This window comes from Choloepus didactylus, chromosome 12, assembly GCF_015220235.1.
Source record: "Choloepus didactylus isolate mChoDid1 chromosome 12, mChoDid1.pri, whole genome shotgun sequence".
Taxonomy (NCBI): domain Eukaryota; kingdom Metazoa; phylum Chordata; class Mammalia; order Pilosa; family Megalonychidae; genus Choloepus; species Choloepus didactylus.
This window is the reverse complement of record NC_051318.1, coordinates 92,796,111-92,822,638: the sequence shown is the minus strand read 5'-3', so window position 1 is coordinate 92,822,638 and position 26,528 is coordinate 92,796,111. Positions and strand designations below refer to the sequence as shown.

General features: G+C 36.9%; 1 protein-coding gene across 4 annotated transcripts in view; it reads left to right on the top strand.

Moving 5' to 3' along the window:
• LRCH1 (leucine rich repeats and calponin homology domain containing 1) overlaps positions 1–26,528 on the top strand; it is a 192,914-nt gene that overhangs the window by 146,387 nt on the left and 19,999 nt on the right. For 3 of the 4 annotated variants that reach the window (XM_037800323.1, XM_037800324.1, XM_037800326.1), the window contains exons 15-18: positions 593–665; positions 11,602–11,711; positions 19,134–19,271; positions 23,702–23,779. In XM_037800323.1, the coding sequence (XP_037656251.1) occupies positions 593–665; positions 11,602–11,711; positions 19,134–19,271; positions 23,702–23,779 (399 nt within the window). Of the gene's footprint in view, positions 1–592; positions 666–3,530; positions 3,636–11,601; positions 11,712–19,133; positions 19,272–23,701; positions 23,780–26,528 lie in introns of all 4 variants that reach the window. The other variant, XM_037800325.1, reaches the window with a different exon arrangement.

Below are 26,528 nucleotides of genomic sequence, written 5' to 3'. Positions count from 1 at the left end.
CATTAACTATCATAGCCTTACCTGGCCCTATTTGTAATGAAAGATTAATTTTTTTTCATATGTATTTTTGAAAATCAAATGTGGGAATATCTTTATGGAGTGGCTGTGTCCCAAACAGAAGGAAACCAGCTCAAATAGGCCCCATTTGGAATGTCGTTACCCATAAATGATTCAGTGTGTGCTTTTCCTGTAGACAAGACATCTGTTCAGTGTTGTTTCCTCGTTTCATTGTGTTATGAGATTCTTCATCAGATGTGCCCTCTTTTGGTTGTAGGTGGATGTGTGTGTGTGCACACGCACACCTGTGCTGGGGAGGAAAAGGATTGCCGGTTTCACATGACTGTAAAACATTTTTGTATAAAGCAAATAAAAAACTGAATGAATCTCCCCTCTCAAACAGCATTCTTTTCATTGTACCACTTAAAAACTTTGCCATATGAAAATGCATCTGTAATTGTGTATTTTAGCCAGGACTTCATCACACAGCAGCGAATGCAAAAAGGCAGTGGCTTTATTATAATCCTGCAACATAGAGAAGTATGCTTAGTTTGGCTTCAGTTTTTTTAAACTTCCTTTTCTTCTAATACCACAGGTCAAAGAGGACTCCCCTGCAATATCTCCGACCACTAACAGCACAGCTCCTTTTGGCCTGAAGCCTCGATCAGGTAAATTAAAAGCTCACCCTGTTTCTCATTAGTCTTTAAAAATTATGCATTATCGGTATAAATATCCTTACAACTCTGGTGAGTATGAATCCTGTCTTTAAAACATTGCTACAGCCTGGGGAGACCAGATACTGGAGCTTTGTTAAATCTATGTTGGCTGTAATGGATATTGTACCTCCTTTCAAATCAGAGCAAAGGAAAAAAAATGGTGGTTTGTAAAGTAGAGAAAAAATGATCTATGGAGTTTTCCTGTACCCAGAGAAGATAAAAGTTATTCCCTTGCCCCAAGTGTTCCTGGTTGCTCTGCTGAGTGACAGTTTTAGGGCTACCACTGGGGTAGGAGCTCCTTTCTGAAACAGCGTTTATTTGCTTTCTGAACCTGGCACATTCTATGTATTTACTCATCTAAGAGGGTAATCATTTCAAGGTTTGGCAGCATGGCCAGGAATCATTTAAGACAAACCAAATTGTGAAATCATTCTGCTTGTATTATCTGCTTTCTTTTAATTTAATATTAGTACATCACAGAAGTAAATTATAGCAATGTGCAAAATATCTACTGAGTTGTAACAGAAGGACTATCTTCTAAAAATTTTGTTCTTCTGATTTCTACATTTATGTAACGTTCTGGTGCTATATGCCTTCTTTTAGGTCCTTCTTTGTTTTAATATTTTTGATTCTTTGGTGTTTTGCATACACTCACTACTAATGCTTTTAAGCAAATGATAATAAAGGACTCAGACACTTCTAAGCAAAAACTAGCAAAAAACTCAGATGTTCTTCGGTTTTCCGGTAAATCAGAAGGGCACCTGTAGAAAAAAGAACAAAGACGATTCTTTTACAGGATTGGTTTTTTTTCATTCCTGGAGCAAGCTGGTTGGTGAGCACCATGTGGCCAGATGTGATGGTTTCCCAGTGTTTTGAATGGACCATGAGGCAAAGCCATTTGACAAAATGCTTGAGCTTGGCAAGGGTTAATGGATGTTTTAGGGAGAGCCAAATGGTTCATGAAATAAGGCTCAAACTCTGGCCTCCTCACTTGGAGCACTGAGCATAAGCAGCCTCTGGGCTGTGGGATCTGGGCTGGGTTTACACTCCCACGGGCTCAGATCTGTGCTGGGAGACAAGGAGGCCATTGCGGCTCACTCATCTATGGCTGCAGAGAAGATTCCCCTGGACCTCCTATTGTGCTGGAAAGCTAGGCTTTCTCCTAGGCTTTGCAGCCAGTTTTATGCAATGTTAAAATATTTTTATATTGAGCAATTCAAAAGTTGAATGGCTCTCCAAGGACCAATATTCTTTTGAACGCACAGTTTTGCGGTTTGACTGTCAAGTTGTTTCAGTGATTTTTTTTTTTTTTTATTCCTTTTATGGTGTCCAGGCTCAGCTTATCAAAGTTAGAGCTTACCCTATACTTGTACTATTAAATCATTTCACATTCTTTATATTGATAAAAAATAAATGAAATGCTTAATTTTTAACAGCAGATATCAAAGAGCCTCTCCAAGCTTTCTACCTTTTTGTATTACTGTCTGATCAATGAGGAAATTGTTCAAGTTTTGAAAATCTCTCTGTCCTTTGGTTGCTGTAAATAATACTAATTTATCTTCAGAAACATCAGCTGGCATTTTGGAACTTTATAAAACAAGCATTATTTCATTTAGTAATTTTAAAATATTATAGTAAGGAATTTTCACATTTTCTAGGAAATAATGTACAATGAAGTTTATCTTAATTGAAAGTCAATTGATTTAAAAAGATAGAAACCCCTTTTGATTGAGTAGCTTTGGAACTTTTAAAAGTCAACTAATTTTTATTTTAAAATTAAGTGTATGGATTTATGTGATTTCTGTGTTATAACTAAAAGAAAACAGACTGTTCAAATCAGCAAGTTGGAATAAGAACTTAAATTCTTAAAGTGGACCGATAGTTTTCTTCAAACGAATTTTTTTCTTTTACCTTTTGATTTTTTTCCCTCAAAGAAAGATAACTGTATATACCCAAGTAGTCCTAGAACCACATCCATTTATTTTACTGGTCCTGCCTTGTGATTGAATAAAAAATTATATAGATATTTCCTAAACACGGGAAATTGCTATTTGGATATTTAATGAGGAGGGGGGGCAGGCTTCGTTTCATTAATGACCAACTAAAGAGTGCTTGTAATTGATATCTATTGGGTAATTAGGTTTGTTGTTAAAGAGACTTTTATTAATGCCCAAAATTGTTCTTATACTGACTGATACTGAAAACAGTATTGAGAAGTGTGTAAGAGATTGAGGAAAGAGTGGCTAGATTCAATTATCAATAAAGCATGCCAGGTGTCTTTAAAGAGAAATTTTATATTGCCTTGGGAAAAAAAATCACAAATGGTAAATACCGATTCTGTCATAGATGTTGAATTTCTAAATAATAGATATATTAACACCTCTATTAAGCTTTTTCCTATATATATCCCAATTTTTTGTGCGAGTAATATTTGTTAAGTGTTAATTATTTGGAGGGCCTTTGCAAAAGGTATCTAGTAGTTCTGCTGTTTATCTGCACGATCTGTCGGTGCTCTCTCTTTCTGCTGAGATGATTCACTAGCCATTTAAGTCTGTGGGCTTGCTCTCTGTTGAGATTAATAATATTAACTGCATGCAAAGTAAATGATAAGTACTAACGCTCGGTTTTTATCATTCTTTTTATTCCTTGCACCATCTCTCATTGTTCTGTATTGTGCATTTGAAATTAATCCCATATCAATGCAATCCGCTTCATTTCCATACAATCCTTATGACATTTGTGAAATGCTGCCGCCCCTTTGGTTTTTCCTGGTCTTTGTGCAACTCTCTGTGGACTGGCTCTCACGCTCCCCTGCAGACCCAGCCCTCACTCTCCCTCCTGTCTCCTTCAACAAACTTACACAGGCACAAATATGGGACAACTCTAGCTACAGTGTTCCATCTGAAGGGGACAGTGACAATGGTAGGTGGCTCTCTACATATCTTTCAGTTTGCTCATTGATAAACCAATGATGTACTTCCTTTCTGTGAAGCCAAAGATGGAGTGTATGTAACTGCGTGCATGATAGAAGAAATAACGAGTAATCCTGGCAAGTCAATTCCAGAAAAGGACATGTGAATGGCTCTCCAGCAGTTTTTCAAACTACAGATTCATTATCTTCTGAATGTTGGGGAGGATATTTTCTCTACATTTTCTGCTAGGATTTTTTTCTTTTTCTTTCTTTCTTTTTTTGGTGTGTTTGTTTGCAAAGATTTGGGATTTGTGCATTTGGATTGTCTCTGCTTGCTCCTCCTGCATCTGCACTAAATGCTTTTAGAGTTTGATTTTTTTAGTATCTTTGCTCATCATATGAGATTTTTAAGGTAATGAAAAAGTGCTTTTGCTGACCCTCGAGTGTCGCACTGAGAATACTGTTATACATTGAGAAATTTCTAAAAATGAAGAAAAATCACTTGCCTTTGCCACTCCTTTTTTTCTGTAAGTTATTTGCACGTTTTGACTTGTGATATCTTCTTGAGTGTAAGTACATCTTGAATAATATTAAAGAATAGTAATTTGGCCTGAGAATCAAATGTGCGAATAAAAATTGAGGACACTAAACCTAGATTAAAGACTGTCTATTTTAATTTTGTGATAGTAAATATCTTAAATTGCCTAAGAGATTAAAATAAAATAAATATAACTATTTAAATCTACTTAGCATGTATTAACTGGATCTGCATTCCAGTCTAATGCTAGTTCAGATTTTAAACTTTTTACTTAAAAATGTCCAGTGGTTCTAAGGGTACAATTTCTGGAGAAGAGAAGTGAATTGTGAAGCATAACCGCAATGCAAATACAGTAGGAAGGTATATTTTATGATAATATGTATTTTTTTAATGTAAGAATGTCATATATAACACATGGAAAAAATATATTTTACAACATGCAGTGATTTCCAGCCAAAATTGCTGATCCAATTTCCTTATGTAGAAGGAAAGTGTATATCCTGGAGGGTCAGTTAAAAAAGAAATTTTAATATTTCGTATACTTCTAAAGTTTTTAATTGAAAATAAGTATGATAAAAAACATTAACAATGAAACAGAAGTCCCTTTTTATATCATCCTGTTTTAAATTCTCAAAGTTGAAGAGGGCTAATGGAAACTTTCTTGATAAACTGCTTCTTTGCTTAAAAATAAAAAGAAAGAGGGAGGGTTTTTTTTTTGCTTTTCAGAAAACATGGCTATTTATGGGTCTGATGTCGTTTAAAGGAAATAAAGCCCAGAATGAAAGATTTATGCATAATTTGGTATTTCCTTAGGAATGATATCTGAAACCAACGGACTTTTCTTTTCTTTTTTTAACACTAGGAAAGGATTTGGCATCTTACGCAGAAATAGAATATCTACCCTTATAGGTGAATGAACTAAAACCGGGAGGTGAACTAAAACCTCCATCTCTATGTAGCTGGGTCACACTGCTGCACAGAGATGGCGGGAACAAGCCCAGGGCTCCTGACTCTGAAATCTTCTCCTCTCTGCCACATCTACATTCATTTTCTAGATATTTACTGAGGATACTATGTGCAAGGTTCTAAGCCAGGCTGCCTTCTTTTTGGCAAAATCCTAAGATGTCCATGGGAAATAGTCATTGCCAAAATCTTTCAAAAAATAAAATAACCTTGCAGTACTTATTTGATAGGAGTGAAAATTCCAGGGATTCACATGTAGCTTTTATGCTCTACCACCATAATATAAAGAGATTGTTTTCCATGCTCTGTGCCTGGGTCAATCATATTAGATATTCAATGTTTGTCAAGTTTCCTTATTTGCACTTAAGGGCAACAGGGAATTTTCTGTTCAGAAATATCCTTTATCACTATTTGTGCAAGTCCCCAGATCTGATCATTCATGTACATCTTTCTTCTCTAGGGGCTAAATTTTGCCTTGTGGTTTAAATAAATTCCAGTGTATTTTTTTTTTTTTTTTTTTTTAATTAAAGAAGCTGGACTCTGTATCCACAACCATGGGAGCTAATGGTGCAAGGGAAATACAGTCCACTTTTTATGTTGTTCTTACTTGTTCCTCTTAAGGAGGAAATCCTATTCAGTGCCTTCTCTTGGCATTTCAGGGCTCATTACATTAATATCTGTCCAATAACTGTAGCTATCTCTTAACCTTCATAAATGACTGGCATCTTATTACCAACTTATGATGTAACTTGCCTTTTTTTTTTTTAATTCTTTACTCTTTTTGGTAAGGTTGGCGTTTTTATACCTAGCATTTCACTGTCTTGCTTTACATTAACATTTGCCTCTTATTTCATATCTTTCCAATGTCTCCAAAATGAGCTATCTCATTTTAAATACCACATTTTCTCTAAAAGTCATTCTTCAATGAGATAAAAGATGTTGAACTGGACAGAAAGTCCCTGGGAGTTTGAACTCCCACAATCCCAACTTCTGCCTCCGAAGTTGAATGGAGGAGGTGGAAGTGTGTATGTACATCTGTCCATCCCGGGACCGGACATGGGCAGCTTGGCTTCAGTTTTTTTCTTGACCTGAAAATGTACTTTCTGCTTTTCCTCTTCCATTTGTGCCCTCTTACTATGCTACATCTTTCCTATTTCCCTTCACTTTGGAGCTAAAAACCCTTCCCGTCTTCTTTTGAATCATTTTCCCTTTTTCATTTGCCATGAATTAGTGGATCCTGATTCACACTTATTTAAAATTCATCTTTAAATATCACCAGAGAATGAGTGAATGGGCGTATATACCCACCTTGGGCCAGTTCACAGACATTTTCTCTAATTCTATACGCTAACCCTGTGAACTAGTGGGATTATTTTCCCTGTTACAAAAAAAAAAAAAAAAAAAAAAAACAGAAGATGTGAGAGCTTTCTCAGTGCTTCTTATCACTGACTTCGTATTAGAATCATTTGGGTATTTTTATAACTATAGATGCTCAGGCCCCACCCCCAAGATTCTAATTTATTTGCTGTGGCTTGGAATCTAAGACCTGATAATGTTTAAAGGCTGTTTTATGTGACATAAATGCACAATTAGGGGTCAAAGACGTTGATTTTAAATAAATTTCCCAAGACTCTAGAGATGAAGGTTGAACATTTTCAGGGCAGAGAATGGGTCTATTTCATTTTTGGACACCAGAAGAGAATGAATGAATGAATGAGCACATCAGATGTCAAATTGACATTTGCCTGGATCTAAAGCTCCTGATACTTTTTTCAAAGCCATCCTGTGGCTTTTCTGTGTTTTTTTTTTTGTATCTTAAACATGACACCTCAACTTCGGAGGAGACCACTTGAGAACTCAATTTTAAAACCTCATTTTCCACAAAGAAGAAATTGCTTCTCATTGAGTTAAATTTTGGTAATAATTATTGATTAATAATGTAGGACTGATAATTTTATATGAAGAGAGTATTTCATGAGACAATTCAATGATAAATAGCATTTCAAGCACTGTTCAGAGCAGCAGACTTTCTTTGCTTAATGGAAATATATTCTTAGAAACAACTGAGAGAAGTGCTTCCTTGGCCCATCAAATATCTAATGCCTATTAGGTTGTGGCAGGGTGCTTGTTCCTCTGGATAAAGCTCTAAAAAAGGCAGCCAAGATCTCTGCTTGCATGAGACTTTTATTTCATAGTCCAATGCAATCAGCCCTGGAAAGTAACTTTTAGAGTTTTCATAAAAGGAAAATTGTATGTGACTGGTTAACAGGATAGAATTATCTTCTCTGCAAAGATACTATCCAAATAGCCTGTCTTGGAAAGTGTTCCGGTTTACTAATGCTGCCATTACGCAAAATACCAGAAACGGACTGGCTTGTATAAAGGGGGTTTATTTCACTACAAATTTATAGTTCTGTGGCCATAAATGTGTCCAAACTAAGGCATTAACAAGAGGATACCTTCACTGAAGAAAATCGATGGCATTCAGAACACTTCTGTCAACTGGGAAGGCACGTGGCTGGTGTCTGCTGATCCTTTGCTCCTGGGTTCTGGTTTCAAAATGACTTTCTCCAAAATGTCTCTGGGCTTGTCTCTCTTAGCTTCTTCAGCTCCTGTGCATCTAAGCATCTGGGTTCCTCTCTTAACTTCTCTGGAACAGACTCTGGGCTAGCATCTCCAAACATCTCCAAGCATCTCTCAGCATTTCTGTCTACTCCCAAACATCTGGGATGTTTTGTCTTCTCTGCTCTCTGTGTGAGCTCTCTTTAAAGGACTCCAGTGATCTAGTTAAGACCCGCCCTGAATGGGAGGGGTCCATATCTCCATGGAGATAATGTAATCAAAGGTCTTGCCCACAGTTGATTGAGTCACATCCCCATGGAAACATTCAAAAGATTAATGTCTGCCCTCACAAGACTGCATTAAAGAACATGGCTTTTGGAGGACATAATATATCCAAACTGGCACAGAAGGTGAGAGTTTCTGAAGTAGTTGTTTCATTTATTCATGCAACAAACTCATCACTGCTGTGTGAGGCAGAAGTAGAGGGTACAAATTAGAAACAGACTTAAACCCTTACAGATTCATAGTGGTGAGAAACATCTGTACCATAGGACAGACAGTGATGACTGGCATAAAAGAGACTCAGATAAAGACTTTTTGTAAGTTCCTATGAGACAGAGGGTGCTCTTAGCTTGGGGGTAAGTATCATGGGAAAATCAGTAGAATGTGACCTGTCCTTGCAAGGATGAATTTGATTTTCTACAGAAACGTATCCATTATTCCTTGTCTCTTCTGCTGAGTAAAATTACAAATATAAGCAAATCTTCTTTTCCGTTCTTTAACTACTACTTAGGTGATACATAGTATTTAAACTGTTGAGCAGTACTCATTTTTTCCTGCATCTTAAATTACCTACCACCTTGCGTCTTCCAGCCTCTTCATTCTGTGCTCATACAGCCACAAATGTGTAACAGCACACACACTTGCCTCTCCCTCTTGCCCCTCTTTTTCTTTTTCCACTTAAGTGGACAGGGAAGCATTTGATTTGAGAAACAGGTGCTAGCAGGGGTCTTATTTGTTAGTATTGTCTTGTAGTCTCAAGTTAAAATCCGCCCCCCGAATTAAATTTGGGAAATTAAGGAATGCCAGAATAACCAATTACCTGAAGCCTTGATCCAGACGGATCACTGTATTTATTATTTAAACATAATTTGAATGAAATATATATGAAAAAAAGGAGGCAGTGTAATCAGAGCTCCTTTAATGATCTCCAATGAAGTTAAGCCATCCTTAACAAAGCCAGCAAAATAAGCAAGCTGGTTGCTTTCTTGCTTGGTAGACTTCTTTACTAGCCTAAAGAATTATTTAAATATAACTTGAATGAAATTTTAAAATGCGGGGGGAGACAGTGTGTAATTAGAGCTCCTTTAATGATCTCCCATGAAATTAAGCTGTCCTTAACAAAGCCAGCAAAATAAGCAAGCTGGTTGCTTTCTTGCTCGGTAGACTTCATACTAGCCTAAAGAATTCATTTTAAGTTCTCCAATATTCCATCATAATTAATACTAGAAAACTGGTAGTAATATAGTCATGGTTTCTAATAATTTTATGTACATTTGAAGTGGTCATTTACAAAACCATAGTTCAAGTGTGTTGCGACACATTTTGATTGCCTAACATTCATACAACAAATACCTCAGGCATGCATTTTGTATTTTTAAGATGCGCAGGAATTTAAGCTGAAAAGTGATGCCAGGAAATTAACCCCCCCAACACTACTGCATTATTCTATCCTGTCTCACATAGGGTTCTAAAAGGTGTGGAAACTTGAATTCTGTGCTGTTAAACAAAAGCTCATGGTTCCTTTAACTTCCTGATAGTTTCGTGTCCAGAATGAAATCTGCCAATAAAAACATATTGAAAATATTAAACATGCTGTATTAGATAAGATTACCCCCAGAACAAAGGCAAAGGAAGAGAAAACCTCCAAAAATAATAATTTGTTTCAACAATGTTGAGGCACCCCCTGCTGGCTCATGTGCGTATTACCCAACTCCAACCACATTCCTTGACTTTTTTGGTAAATTTGTTGACTTTTTTTCTTTGCCGGTGTGTGTGTGTGTGGATTATTTCTAGATTTTACATTTTGATATATACCTCTACTGGTTGTTACTCTTGTATGGGTAGTTTTTTGTTTGGCTCTCTGTGGTGTAAAGGCAAGTTTAATAAAGTCTTCAGTTTCTTCCATGCTTCTTTATTTGTTGAACTTTTTCTCATTTCCCAGTGTGCTCTGTGAACTTCTCATCTCTCCCTGTGGGTAGCTCTGCCCTTCTTCCGTTGCTGGCCCTGCCTTTATATTTAAAACAATTTGCCTCACTTCCTGTAGGGTTTGGCTTTTGTGGTGACAGCCCTTCTGTGACATGCCTTTGACTCTTTTTCCTGTGACTTCACTTGGTGGACAGCTCCTCTCAGATTCTGCAAGACATTTATGCATTAAGTCATTCACTTTCTCCATTAACTTGGTATTAACTGGAAATCTGGGCTTCATTAATATGTGTCAGCTCTAATCTTCCATAGAGCCCCAGAATGCGAATTCAAATATCGTAGAACCAATTGAGAAAGAAAATACTGAGATGGAAAGGCAGAATGCCAATCATTTACTGAAGCACAGTTCAAAAGTACAAACTGAGATTAAAATGACATCATTGGGGGAGCACAGGAAAATTGATTATATAGAGTGGATTCAAATCCCTTTCCTTAAAGGAATATATTTGTAAACCATATTTAATTTTTAAAAATGAATAAATTGAAATACTCTCTAAAGGAAGTTGCATTATTTTCTTACTCAACGTTATTTAAATAATGGCAATTGAACCTACTAGAATTGCTGAATACTAAGTCATCCTTCCACATAGTATTGAATTTCAAAAATTGGCCCAAAATTTTCTATAAGACACCCCCCTCCACCTCCTTTTCCCCTCCCCTGTCCCCTGCAATCTTAAGTCTATTGGGCACACAGCTCTTTGACCCCTTCATGTGCATGGAAGATTGAAGTCTTCATAGGATAAAAATCTCGAGAAAGATAGAAATTCAAGCTTAATCTACCTTGGGCCTTGTCTTACAATAAAAATTAAGGCACTTGCTACAATCACTCTGCCTTATGTAAAATATTTTGTACCTTCTTTGTTGCTCTTTAAAATGTGTTATCCTTGAGCAGTGTAGAGGCAGACTTTCCTCTGGTGCAGATGGCTTCTTCCTCTTTTCCAGTGACTCCAAGAAGTTAGTATTCTTGGAGATTGTCACTTTAAGGACCTGAAGCAAACCATGATCTCTTAAACTGCCTCTAATCTCACCAGCCTTTCTAAAAGCAGTCTGTGTCTACCTCTAAAAGAACTAACTTTGGGGTACATTGTCAGCAACCAGAGAGAAGGCAGAATTTTTCCACTGCACACTCAGAACTGTAACACTGTGTATCAGCACTTAGTTCTTAACCCAGATGTACGGAAAAACTTACGCCAACAGAAACATTCACCAGTGCAGATTTTTAACATGAAAAGTAATTCTAGCATCTTCAGCTTTGGAACCAAGTATCTGAATTTAATGAAAGGATTATGAACCTTTAGGTGTAAATTAAAGCATAGAATGAAAGTAGTGGAAAAATGATTGAGGAGGGACATTTGTGGAAGAAATAGGCTAGGACAGTTCCCGTGGTGACCCAAATCCTTCCCTGGACTTGGTTTATTATCACCAAAAAGTACAGCTTGTTAGTCTATGCAAATGAATATAATTTAAAACATATCCTCCCTTAGAATACCCCAATCAAACTTCCCAAGTCAAGTAGGAATTTCTTTCTTCTGTGGAGTAGTGAATGATTTGGTATAAATAAACTATTTGTTTGATATGAATATGAATAGCCATATATGACAACCTGTAGAAGGCAATCCATAAAGGCTTTTTTTTTCTTTATATCACAGTATTTCTAAGACCTCAGAGAAACTTGGAATCTATAGACCCACAGTTTACAATTCGGAGGAAAATGGAACAGATGAGAGAAGAAAAAGAGCTGGTGGAGCAACTCCGTGAGGTATCCAAGAGCTATTATATGTTATACGTGAATAAGGATTTTTAGAATCGAAGCAGCAACTGTATTTTTAAAAAAAAAAAATAGAAATTGGAGCATTGCATATAGACCTACTTGCAATTTCTAGCTAGGTCACTTACTGACTGTATGAAATTGGGCAAGTGACTTAACATCCTGGACTTTCAGTTTTAAAAAAAATTAGTTCCAGTCTACCTCATGGGGTTTTATGAGGAATATATGAGATAATGTAAGTAGAAAGAATTAATAACTATATATATAAAGGTTAGTATCATTGCGATTTGTTTAAACTTTAAAATAATGTGGTGCTATTTATTTACTTAGTGATAGTATTCCATTTATTTAAAAATGTTTGCAGTTTTCCTTATTTTGTACCCCTAACTGGCCAGAGTTTTTATCAGCCATTAAATAGGAAATCTATTTGAAGTCCCACCAAGGGTGAAGCCTTAGGCTGGATGTCACAGAGGGTTCAACAGATGTACTGCAGCTAGGTAGCAGCAGGGGCCATCACTGGCTTATTCCTGGTTGGATTTCCAGTCCCAGCACAGCTCCTGGAAGGCAGGAGGTTGGTGCTTGTCTACAGATGGTCTTTGTATCGAGTTAGGAAGATCATATGTTAACATATAGAAGGTCAAATAGCAGTGCAAGGGTCAATCACCAAGGAAGAGGACATTAGTAGTGGTTATTGAAGGCAACACATTATGCATTGCTACATGAGTTCTTTATGTTCAAAGGGAAGTAAGAAGCTGTAGAAAACTATTTGGAGAAGGTAGAGTTTATGCTAAATCTTCCCTTTTCACAAACAAATACGTAGTGACTGCTACTATGTCCCAGATGGTATTCTAGGTGATGGGATGTAGGAGAGACCGAAAGGGCCCAACTATTATGAAGAGACAGTAAACAGCAGGGAAACAAATACATCTTTTCAGATAGCAGTGAGTTCTACAAATGTATCCTATATGTTTTAGCTTTCCGTCTGCTTAAACAAATACCATACAGTGGGTTTACTTGAACAATGGGGATTTCTTGGCTCATGGTTTTGAGGCTAGGAGAAGTCCAAAATTAAGGCAGTAGCAAGGCGATGCTTTCTCCCAGAAGACTGGCATTCTGGGGCTGGCTGCCAGCGATCCTTGGCCCTTGGCTGTCCTGTCACGTAAGAGTGCACCTGGCGGCCTCTCCTGGCTTCTCTCTCCATCCAGCTTTCCCTCTGCCTATAAAGGACTCCAGTCATCTGGATTAAAGCCCAACCTGATTCAGTAGAGCCACAGCTCAAGTGAAGTCACATATTGAGATCTCATCTACAATGGGTCCACACTCAGCAGAATGCAGACTATGACCAAGAACATATCCAAACTGGGGTACACAATTCGATCCACCACACTATGGTTAAAATAAGATTAAAAATAAATTTTAAAATAATTATAATAATATAGGTCAGTCTCTTTTTGTTGCACATACTGTGTGGTGTAGCAGGTAGTCAGGAGGAAAGAATTAAAAAACAAAACAAACAAACAAAAAAAAAACTCTCACCACCACTTTTAGCCACTGCAGTTGACCTGAGAATCACATCAGGCAACTCAAACCTCTGTCACTTTACCAGAGTATTTGGATGTGTTGTGAGCTTGGGGGTGAAGTTTCAGGCATATGCGAAAATAAGACCAAAAGCAGAGTTATGCCTGTCCAAAAGTGATTTCTTATAATTTTATCTTAAAGCCTTTGTCATGTTGATGTTTTTTGTTTTAATTTGCTGTTATAAAATTGGATACTGAAAGAGTATGTAGAAAAAAATTAGGTTTCTAGAACCAGGACAGCTCTGAAAGAGAATTATATAACGTTGTTGCATGCACTGATTTTCAAGTGCTTCATTTATTGCAAATCACCAAATTAAGTCATTTCTCCTTAGACCAGTCTCCATTTAAGAGGATATTCTGTTGCAAAGCAGAAACTTTTATTTGAGGTTTTAGATATTGATTTCTTGATCTCTGCTTCTGGGAAGACGGAGTAGACGTATTTTTCCCCATCACTCTGGTTATATACAAGGAAAAGCCCTGCATGTTATATATAAAGCAAACACAGACACTCTGAAAGGTAGAGGGACCTCAGCACCTAAGGAAAGGCTTTGTGGTGAGTTCCTTGGGTTTTGTTTCTGCTTCATGTATCCCAGACTTGGAGCTGAAGAAGCCAGCAACCCAGACATACCCAACAGGAGCAGATAATAAAGAAAGTCCTAACAAAAGCCTGCTCTCTCTAGCCAAAGGAGCAGGAAAGGGGCAGCCTAGCAAGACAGAAATCTGCCTTGTTCCAATCAGATACCACAAAGAAAATCTGTGGCCCCACCCATGCCCCAAAGGCGAAGAGGCCCTTAGATTTGCATCCTTACAAGACTGTGACAAGGTACCCCAGCCCCCCCACCAGGGTAGAGTCAAAGAAAGCCAGGGGGGGACCCAGAAACTTCATTCCCACTAGCCAGTAACCAACTACCACCTTCCTTCCCACTGCTCCAAGATGCCAGAGGAGAATCAAATAGGGATTCACCTGGGTTTCCAACAAATGACCACTCTCTTACTTACACAGCACAAAGGGTCCAAAGAAGCAGGGGAAGAGATCCTAACTGTGGCCAGTCCCTTGAGGAGGCCAACTGCTTGGATCAGCGTTGGTGGATGGTGGCTCTGCACGTCCTGCTTCATGTTTGAGATGAGGGTAGGGTGTTTATTCACCCCAGGGAGAAGGGCCCCAGCCACTATACAAAAAGCATGTATCAGGCAACCTTCGCGCAGAGTTCCTGCCTTGGTAAGCAGCTGCAGCTGCTTATTTCCAATCTCAGGTTCAAGGTACAGTCAGGCCATTTGGTTGTACCTAGTGTCTCCTCTGGGCTGTGAAATGGAAATATACAGAAACATCTGCACACAAAGAACAGGAGGAGGGGGATAGGTGAGTGCTGGGCAATAGCTGCTAGGCACATCTGTGACTTTCCCAGGACCCATCAGTAACAAGGTAACACCCACCAGTGTCAGTGGAGATCCTGTGGGAGCCAAAATTCCAAGCCCCACCCAGCAGTAAAAAGGAGGCCCCTCCATAGGGGTCAGCAGAAGCTGAGTAGGAAACCTGGTCTTCTGCTTCTACCTGGCAATAACAAGGCAGTTCTCCCTCTTCCCCTGTCAGAGCAGTGTCAAAGGAAATCCCCTAAGTTAGAAGGATTGTAGAAGATGCAGAGTCTCATAACATAGTACAAAAATGTTCAGGTTAATTGAAAATTCACTTGTCATACCAAGAACCAGGAAGTTCACAAACTGAATGAAAAAAGACAACCAATAGATGCCAACACCACGATGACAGAGATCTGACGAAATTTAAAAGCAGTCTTTGTAAAATGCTTCCACAATCAATTACAAATATGCTTGATGCAAATGAAAAATTAGAAAGCCTCAGCAAAGAAACAGAAGATATAAAGAAGAACTAAATGGAAATTTTAGAACTGAAAAGTACAACAACCAAAATAAACAGCACATGGATGGACTCAACAGCAGAATGGAGAACACAGAGGTAAGAATCACTGAATTGGAATAAAAAACAATAGAAAATACCCAATCTGAACCACAGAGAGAAAATAGACTGAAAAGAAATGAATAGATTCTCAGGTATCTGTAGGACTATATGAAAAAAGATCATGTCATCTGAGTCCTGGAAGGAGAGAAGAGAACAAGGGCAGAGCTAAGCAAGTACTTGAAAAATTAATGGCTGAAAACTTCCCACATTTGGCAAAAGACATAAATGTACAAATTCAAGAAGCTGAGCAAATCACAAACAGAATAAATTCAAGTAAATCTATGCCAAGACACATCATAATTAAACTTCTGAGATTAAAGACAAAGAAAAAGTCTTGAAAGCAGCAAGAGAAAACTGACATTTTACTGATAAGGGGAAAACAATTCAAATAACAATGGGGTTCTCATCAGAAACCAAGGAGGTCAGATGGAAGGGACACAATGTTTTTCAAATGCTGAAAGAAAAGAATTGTCAGTCCAGAATCCTATACCCGATGAAAATAGCCTTTAGGAATGAAGGCACACTCAAGACATTCTCAGATGAAGGAAAACTAGAATTTGTCCACATACAACTACCCTAAAAGAATGACTGAAGAAAGGAAGTGAGAAAGGAAACAATAAAAGAGGAACCTTGGAATATCAGAAATGAAGAAAGAAGACAGTAAGCTAAAATATGGGTAAATGCAATAGGTTTCCTTCTCTTGAATTTTTAAAATTACATTTGATAGTTGAAGCAAAAATTACACTGTCTGATGTAGTTCTAAATGTATGTAGAGGAGATATTCAAGACAGTTATGTTTATAAACAGGAGGATACAGGGAGATGTGGTTTCCATGTTTCACTTGAACTGGTAACGTGAAGATCCCAGTAGACTGTGATGTTGTGTGTATATAATCTAATACCTAAGCGCAGTCAGTTCAGTTCTACAAAGAGATAAACTCAAAAACACTATAAATTAATCAAAATAGAAGTCTAAAAAATGTTTGCGTAAGCATAGGAAGGAAGAAAAAAGAAAACTGAGAAGCAAAAAGGTTTACAAACTGAAAACAAAAAATAAAGTGGCAAACTAAAGTCCTAACATATCAATAATCACATTAAATGTAAATGGTCTAATTACACCAATTAAAAGACTAGTATATAGCAGCGTGCAGTATAAAACATGATCCAAATATAATCCTGTCTACAAGAAATGCACTTCAATTATAATCATGTAGTAAAATGTACAAAAAGATATATATGCCAATATTAACGAAAGTACACCAATGTTCATAGCAGCATTATTCAGAATACCCAAAAGGTGGAATCAAGCCAAGTGTCCATCAGCAGATGAATGGATAAACAAAATGTGGTATATTCATGCAATGGAACATTATGCAGCCATAAATAGAAATGAAGTTTTGATACATGCTACAATTTGGATGTACCTTGAAGACATCATGTTGAGTAAAATAAGCCAGACACAAAAGATATTCTGTCACTCATATGAAATAACTAGAATATGAAAATTTATAGACAGAAAGCAGATTACAGGTTACCAGGGGACTGTGGGAATGGGGAATTACTGCTTAATGGTTACAGTTTCTCAGTGGGGTGATGGAAAAGTTTTGGTAATGAATGGTGGTGATAGTAACACACTAATGTGAATGTGGTTAATACTACTGAATCATATGCTTGAAAGTGAAAATGGGAAGTTTTATATATATATGTATGTTACCACAATTTATTTACAAAAACATTAATAAAGGAAGGCAGGAGTGGCTATGTTAATATCTGACAACATAGACTTCAGAACAAAAAAAATTACCATAGACAGAAAGGGACATTGCATAAAGACAGAAGAGACAGCCCACCAAGAAGACATAGCAATTCTAAATGCATATGCACCAAACAGCAGAGCTGCAAAATATGTGATACAAAAACTGATAGAACTGAAAAGAGAAGTAGATAAATCCACAATTATAAATGGAGACTTCAACACCCCCCTCTCAACGATTGGTAGTACAACTAGGCAGAAAATCAGCAAGGACATAGAAGAACTCAGCAACACCATCAATCAACAGGATCTAATAGACATTCATAGAACTCTCCACCCAAAACTGCAGAATACATATTTTTTTCAAGTGTCCGTGGAATGTATATGAAGATATACCATATACTGGGCCATAAAACAAGCCTCAACAAATTTTAAAGAACTAAAATCATACAGAATTTGTTCTCCAGCCACATTGGACTCAAACTAGAAATCAGTTAACAGTAAGATAACAGAAAATCTCCAAAGACTTGGAAACTAACAACACACTTATAAATAACATATGGGTCAAAAAGAAGTGTCAAGGGAAATTTTAAAAATACATTGAACTGAATGAAAATGAGATACAACCTATCAAAATTGTGGGACACAGTTAAAGTAGTGATGAGAGGGAAATTTTATAGCATCTATAGAAAAGAGGGAAATCTCAATAATCTAAGCTCCCATCTCAGAAACCCAGAAAAAGAGAAGTAAAATAAACACAAAGTAAGTAGAAGGAAGGAAATAATAAAGATAAGAGCAGAAATCAAGGATATATTGAAAACAGAAAAGAAATAGAAAAAGTCAGTGAGATAAAGAGCTGGTTCTTTGAAAAGAAAAAACTGACAAGCCTCTACCAAGACTGGAAAAGAAAAAAGAGAGTCAAGAAATTACCAAAAACAGGAATGAACCAGGGGATATCACTACAGAATGATGACATCAAAAGGATAAGAAGGGAATAATATGAATATCTATAAATACATAAATTGACAACTTAGACAAAGTGGGCTGCTTCCTTAAAAAACATAAAGTACGGCTGCTCACCCAGTATGAAATAGACAACTAAGTCTTCAGTCTGTAATGATTTCGCTAGAGAATTCTACCACGTGGTTAAAGAAGAATTAACACAATCTCTTCCAGAAAATACAAGAGGAGGGAAAACTTTGCAAATCATTTTAGGAAGCCAGTATTAATAAAATATCAGCAAATAGAATCAAGCAATATATAAAAATAATCAATACACCATGACCAAGTAGAGTTTATTCTAGGAATCTAAGACTGGTTCAGTATTTGAAAACCCATTAATATAATCCACCACCTCAACAGACTAAAGAAGAAAAATTGCTTTATTACATCAATTGATGAAGAAAAAGTATTTAACAAAATTCAGCACCCATTTATGATTTTAAAAACTGTCAGAAAAATAAGAATAGAGGAGAACATTCTCAACTTGAAAAAGAACATCTACAAAACACCTAAAGCTAACATTATACTTAATTGTGAAAAACAGAACTCCTAGGACTAAAAAGTGAGTTCAGCAAGATAGCAAAATACAAGATGAGCGTAAAAAGCAATTGTATTTCTGTATACGAACAATGAACATGTGGCTACCAAGATTAAAAGCAGAATACCATTTACAGTTGCTAAAGCAAAAATGCTTAGGTTAAATCTAACAAAACACGTATAGTACTTGTCTGCGGAAAACTATATAATGCTGATAGAAGAAACCCAAGAAGGTCTAAATAAATGAGTAGTCAATTTGGTTTTCATTTGTCAACTCATTCTCTTTTTATATTTTTCTAACCAAGGCTGAGGAAATTTTGAACCCAAGAAGTTATTCCTTTCATTCTACTGCTTAAAAACAATTGTTTTTAAATGCAGAGGAAATTTTACTTTGAAATCTTTATAAAAGACTTAAATAATGTTTAGTGTCTTCCAGGGTTCTTACTCTTATTCCGCATAATGAGATCAGTGTCTTAATTCATAGACACTTGTCACTGTATTTTTACCCTCGGTTGCCTGGGTGTGATTAAAGTCTCTAACAACAGGCTTCCCTCCGATTCTCCCCAACAGGGCATTGAGATGAGACTCAAGGTCAGTCTGCACGAGGACCTGGGGGCAGCCCTCCTGGATGGGGTCGTCCTCTGCCATCTGGTCAACCACATCCGCCCACGCTCGGTAGCGAGTATCCATGTGCCGTCACCAGCAGTTGTAAGTAGCATCATTAAAAGGGAATCTAACTTTTACATGAAACAGACTCTTTCTGGACAGTGTGCTGGTTCAGGATTCTAGAGGGCTCACCAGGACCTAATCAAATCCTTTCCGTTGTACCCCCCAAACAACTAACTAAATGCATGGAAAAGAAATAGTCTGAATGAGGCAACTGCAGAAAAGGAGAATTCTTTAAAACAAATATGAAAATGACAGAAAAATAATTTGTTTATCAATGTAGAATAAGACACTTTAAAGAAATTATTGTTTGAAGTGCCAACTTCAAGGCTGTGGGAATGTGAAGTTCATTTCTCACATGGGGTTATATAAACAGGAAAAAGAAGTCTTTGCAGAAAGCCTCTTTTGGTTGGTAGCCTCTCTTCTAAATGTTTTCTCTTTAGTCATCATTTGAGATTTTTGGATAGCCCTGAAAAGAGATGGATACTATTGACTATGTCATTGTAACTCATCAAGCCGGAGGTTGGTCAATCAAATCATTAACTGAACAATTCCTTGACCACTTAACATGGTGTGCAAGGAATACACTGGAGATACTGCGGAAACCATGGGAAGGAGATGTTGACACTCCACTGTACCCTAAAATTCCTCATCTCTCCTGCAGGGGGGATAAACCTTGTCTGTTGGATACTCTTGCTGTATATCCTGGAGCACGTTACAGGCCATAAGAGAGCTACAGAGAGAGCTTTAGGGAAGTTCAGGTGAGGTCGGGAGAATCAGTGAGAAGCTTGACTTTGAAGCACACATAGAGTTCAGACATGTGGAGAGGAAAGAAAAAGAATTTTTATCCACACAAATTTCTATTTGTGGTTTAGTTTAGGGGCTAGGAGTGCAGCCTCTGAAGTTAAACTGACTCGGTTTACATCCTGGATTTCCTTTTAAGATGTACAACTTTGTGCCAGTTCCTTAACCTCTTTTTAACTTAACTTGCTCTTCTCGATAATGGGAATGTACTTGTCAGGATTAAATGAGGTATTACATATAAAGCTCTCGGCGCTGTGTTTAACGCATTAAAATACACATAAATGAAAGCCGTTATTATCACCGGTGTTTAAAAGGCACAGTTCCAAAATACAGAGCCCCTAAATTCAACGTACAGTGTCCATACAGCATCATGTAATCAGTGTATCAGACGAAAGCCTCAGGCGAGGCCCCTCTGCTCTCCTCTTTCCCCAGGAAAGCTTCCCAGTTGCATTATTTGTCCCAATTTCTTTTCTCTTGGCAGCAGGAAAACTTAACTGACGATCCCATTTCAACTCTCAGGTTTCCTTCCTATACTTTTTGTTATTGTTAGAGACATTGTAGGTTTACAGAAAAGTCATGCAAAAAATACAGTCCTTAGTTGTATACTTTGGAACATATTTTCCTTTCGAAAGTCAAACTACTTTTATTTTGACTCAGGCAACGTGGGAAAAAAGGTCAATTTTCTGGACTTTTGAAACTGCCTCTAGGAGCCCTATGTAGGGCAGTAAATTCTGTCTACAATCCAGCATGAAACTTGTAAGTAATTTTTTTTTTTTAATGAGGTCCAGTCTGCTACAAAATAGCTCTGAGCTGCGTGCCCAATTCTCATTTAATATTTTTTCCCAGTCTTGAGAGAGAAACTATAGATTCCTCTGCCTCCAAGTTGAATGTACAATTACTATTTTACAAGATGTAAGAGGACTTGGTGAATTGTCTGCCTCTGCACATTTGTGTACTTCATTAATTCTTTAGAAAAATGCTCCATTCTCGTAGAAATCTTTTCATATTCACTTTTTAAATTCTTAAATAAAATTTTTAAAATTGGAAAAAATGGGAAATAATGGCTCATTGGAGAAAAAAAATTAGGCTTCTTTATTACTAGCATTTTTTCTTCATTCAAGCGGTGTGTGTGGTAGTGTTTTTTTAATTGTGAGTTCCTCATATATAGCATTTGGTAGTTTATTTATTATTTATTATTATAACCTAAATATTTTCCCAGGTGTTTAAAAGTCTTGATAAACAGCTGTTCAGTAACTTTAACATACTTTAGCTTGTGTTTTGTAGTTTTTCTTTTTAGAAATTCAAACTGAAACAAAATGTCCACTTGCCAGAAATTCTTCAGTGAAAATCTCTAAGCCCTTTTTGACCAGACCCAGCCACACTTTAGCCATAGACCCTGCTTCTGGCCCCCCCCCGTTCCAGTACTCTCCAGCCTCCAGTAGGTACACAGGTCGGAAATTCTGCCTAGAAATCTGCTCCCCAAGCCGCCTCTCCAGCTCTCTCGGCGTCTTCAGCATTGCTAGTTCCCAGTTCTCCTCCACTTCTGCTTCTACAGGAAGCAAGACATTTTTTCCTTCTCTTTTTTCCTTTTTTATTTTAGTTTTACTTCTTTCTTTCCAATTTGGGTGCCTTTTATTTATTTCTTTTTCTTGCCTAACTGCTGCTGTGGCTCAAACTGCCAGTACAATGTTGAATAGCAGTGGTGACAGTGGGCATCCTTGTCTTCTTCAGATTTTGGAAAACTTTCAGTCTTTGATCAAGTATGATGTTGACTGTAGGATTTTCATAGATGTCCTTTACCATGTTCTGAAAGTTCCCCCTATTCCTAGCTTGTTGAGTGAGAAAGCCTTTCTTGATCTGTTAGACGCTTTCCCTTGCTTTGTCCTTATAGCAACCCCACCACAATTGAGACCTCACTGTATTGTAATTTCCTTCAACTTTTAATTTGTCCAACTAGAGTAGAGCTAAGTGAGGGCAAGAATTTTTGTGTTTTTTGAGGGCAAGAATTTTTGTGTTTTTTGGTTCCACAGTTTTATTGTTAATCCCGATTCTGGTGTTGGCATGTAGCCAGCACTTAATAAATAGGGTCATGTCTGCATGTCAGCAATGGATGAGAGTAGTTTTTCTAGCCATATTATTGCCGACATTAAGGATTCTAAGTTTTCATTCATGATTCTAATAGTGTCCATTTTTTATGCCAAGAAGAGGGAATATCATGTTGAGCAGAATCACTGTTAATGTCACTATGCTGAGAGACTGTTCCTAAAAAAATGGCTCTCCTCCATCTTTGCCAATTTGATGAGCAAAACATGGGCATCTCAGTCTTGCATAATTTTATATTCTTTGAACAATGGTGAAGTTGAAGCTTTAACCATTTTATTTATAACAAATACTTCTTTAACTGAAACTTGGAAACAATCTGAGAATGGCCCTCTCTCACTTCCACAAGAAGGTGAATTTTCTTGATGTTGCTGGAAACACACTTTTCATTGACTTCCAATGCGTTGGCCAGTATTTGGAGTGCTGTTGGCCATCTGGAGTTCCAGCACAGACCCTCCTAACTCATAACTGGATGAAGGAAGATCGTGGTCAGAGGAGCAGAGGAGCAAATGCTGGGGTCTCACGTTGATGATATCCCCTCTGATGCCCCATCTGCCAGGTCTGGGCCAGTCTTCTGGTGTCCCCACGTCACAGTGCCCATGCCTGTCCCTTCTGCCTGCATGAGGCTTACTGCCGTGGTCTTATTCTAAAACATGCCAGAGGGAGGACAGAACCACCCAAGCAACCAAGCAACTTCTTGCCCATCTTTGTACGCCTTTTTTAGCTAAATGGAGGATATTTGTGTAGTCCCCCAACTAAATTGTTCTTCATAGCAGGAGGTTTTGTTTTTTTTTTAATTTCGGGAAGGGGGATTTTTTTTCTTTTCTTTTTTTAAATAAATGCTATGCAAATTTAGATTTCATAGTGATTGGAATAAGAGTCACTTCACACTCAATTTGCCCCTGACTCCTTACAGTCGCTCTTTAGAAAGTATTGCTCCTACACTTAGACTGTGAGAATCACTCGTGCTTCTTGCCTCCTTTTTAAGAGAACTAAGAATGGAATATTAAAATTTAGCAGTTAAAAAAAATAAATTTAGCAGGAAAGTATTTAAACATCACCGTGTGAAAATTAAAATGTGTGAGCCAAATGTATCTGTTACTCCTACCACACCTCTGAGGTGATCTATAGCCAGGGTCTGAATATCCCAACCTACTTCATGTTGTTACTTCACTGCTGCCTCTTTCTAATTAAATCCATTTTTTTGGGGGGGAGGAGAGTAATTGACCTGGTAAATTGTACCCTTCTTAGAGAAATATATTTACTCTTTGGGAAGATATATTTCTGACATATTTTTGGGTGAACCTTAATAGGTTACACAACAGTATGATTCCATAAAAAATTTTATGTATATGCATACACACACAATGTCTGGAAGAATATAATCCAAAATATTAACAGTTATCATTTCTAGGTGGAGGTTTTCTTCTCTTTGCTGATGTGTGTTATTTTCTTTTTCTCCAATAAGCAGTTGTTACTTGTGCCATTTAAAAAGTTTAAAATTTAATCTGTTATTAATGTGATATCTCTTTTAGTAATACATTATTTCTTCATCTTTGCATTTATAGCCCAAACTCAGCATGGCCAAATGCAGAAGAAATGTGGAAAACTTTTTGGAAGCATGCCGAAAATTAGGAGTTCCCGAGGTAACCTCAAACTTAGTCCAAATAGTAATGCTTTAGTAAAAAATGTATTTAATATGTATTTGAACCATCGAATAAATGTACGCTTTATGCATCCTTTTTAGTCTCAACCTATCTTGAGGAGTAACATTGAATAAGTTTTAAAACTTTTTGATTTGAATTTCTCTATTGCAAAAAAATTGAAATGACTTAAAGGAGTATATTCAATTTTGAGGAAAAAAGAGTAAATAATTTTTAAGGTTTTAAAATAAATGTGAAATTTTGAACCTGCAAAAAGAAATTTGGCACCTTGATTCTCTATTCCAAGAGCAGAAATTGCTGAGCTCTCTGTGGGGTTTGATAGGGTGGACTTCGGGAGCTGATGTTTCCCCTTACGTAAACTCTTAAGCAAATCTGATCTGGAGCTTAACTACTGATTTGTTGATTGTCACCCACTGTAGTTGTATTTTGAATATGTGGATCAAAATATATCAACATTGAAAATATTATAATTATTGTTATTATTAATGATTGCCATTAATAATAAAGTGTTTGTATGTTGCTTTATAGTCTGAACTCTTCGCATTTATGTTTTCTCCTTTAGTCTGCTGTGGCCCTGTTGCATTACAACAGGGTGTTCTCTGTAGCCAGCCCTGCCTCAGCCCCAGCCAAATGGTTGACTTTGGAGTTTTTTAAAGACTTTACTGTTAGTAAAGTAAAATGGTTTCTTAGTGGGACATGAGCAAGTTCTCTTAGAATTTGGGGTGGCAATGTAAGCTGAGAAGTTTATCATCATTGCGGTAAACAGAAATGGACAGAAATTTTATTTCTTACAATTTTTTCCTAATGTCCCAGGATAAAGTAACTAAAAATTTATCATAACAGACTGTTTTTGAATATGTGAAGAGATTACATTTCAAAGTAATTCTACTCAGTGATAGGAGTTATTTATTGAAATTGAGAAAGGCTCCCCACCCCCACCCCTCTCTCTGTCTCTCTCTTTCTTCCTTCTTTCCTTTTTTCTCTTTTTAGCTTGGTGGGAACCAGGGTAGAGGGTTAGTGGTAGGTTGGTCTTTTTGTTTAAGGATTTAAATTTCCTCTTTAATTTTTAAAAGCAGTTTTATTGAGATATACTCACAAACCATACAAACCATACAAAGTGTACAATCTGTGGCTTCTAGTATAATCACAGAATTGTGCATTCATCACCACAATCAATTTTTAAATATTTTCATTACTCCAAAAAGAAAAACCCCATACCCCTTAGCAGTCACTTCTCAATCCCTCTCTCCTTCCACAGCCCTACAAAACCACTAATCTATTCTGTCTCTATAGATTTATTTATATGTGTATTTCATATAAATGGAATCATACAATACATAGTACTTTCTGTCTGTTTTTTTTCACTTAGCATAACTTTTTAAAAAATTAGTATTGGTAAATATATAAATTTTTTAGTAAGAGAAGTTGTAGGTTTACATAAAAGTCATGTAAAAAATACAACATTACCATATAACCCCCTATTGTTGACACTTCCATTGGTGAGGTACTTTTTCTTACAACCAATAAAAGAGTATTAAAATATTTCCATTAACTATAGTCCATAGTTTTCATTAGTTGTATTTTTCCCATATACCACCCTATTGTTAACACTTTGTAATAGTGTTGTACAATTGTTACAGTTCCTGAAAGAACATTCTTATATTTGTACTGTTAATCACAGTCATCAGTTGCACAAGGTTCACTGTGTTATACAGTCCCGTGTTGTCTCCCCAGCTTTCCTTCTAATAGCATGCATGACATTAAACTTCCCCTTCCAACCACATTCACATGCAGAATTCAGCACTTTTTAATTGCGCTCACAATAATGTGCTAGCATTTCCAAATATTTATAATCAACCTAATTAGAAATCAGCTTCCCATTCTCTCCCCCATTCTATCTCCTGGTAACCTATATTCTAGATTCTAACTCTGTGAGTGTGCTTATTGTAATTAGTTCATATCAATGAGATCATAAAATATGTGTCCTTTTGGGTATGGCTTATTACACTCAACATAATATCATCAAGGTTCATCCATGCATGCATCAGGCCTTCATTCCTTCTTACAGCTGAATAATATTCCATTTGATGTATGTACCACATTTTGTTTATCCATTCATCAGTTGATGGGCACTTGGGTTGTTTCCAACTTTCGGCAATTGTGAATAATGCTGCTATGAACATCAGTGTGTAAACATCTGTTCAAGTTGCTGCTTTCAATTCTTCTAGTAACAGAATTGCCGGGTCATTTGGTAATTCTATACTTAGCCTCCTGAGGAACTGCCAAACTGTCCTCCTCAGCAGCTGCACCATTTTACGTTGCAGTGAATGCGTGTTCCTATTTCTCCACATCCTCTCCAACACTTGCAGTTTTCTGTTTTTTTAATAGTGGTCATTCTAGTAGGTGTGAAATGATATCTCACTGTGGTTGTGATTTGCATTTTCCTAAGAGCTAGTGATGTTGAGCATCTTGTCATGTGCTGCTTAGCCATTTGTATTTCCCGTTTGGAAAAATGTCTATTCAAGTCTTTTGCCCATTTTTTAATTGAGTTGTTTGTGTTTTTATTGTTGAGTTTTAATATTTAATACATTCTGGATATTAAACCCTTATCAGATTTGTGGTTTCCAAATATTTTTCCCATTGAGTAGGTTGCTTTTTCACTTTCTTGACAAAGTCCTTTGAAGCACAAAAAGTTTTGAATTTTGAGAAGGTCCGTTTATCTAGTTTTTCT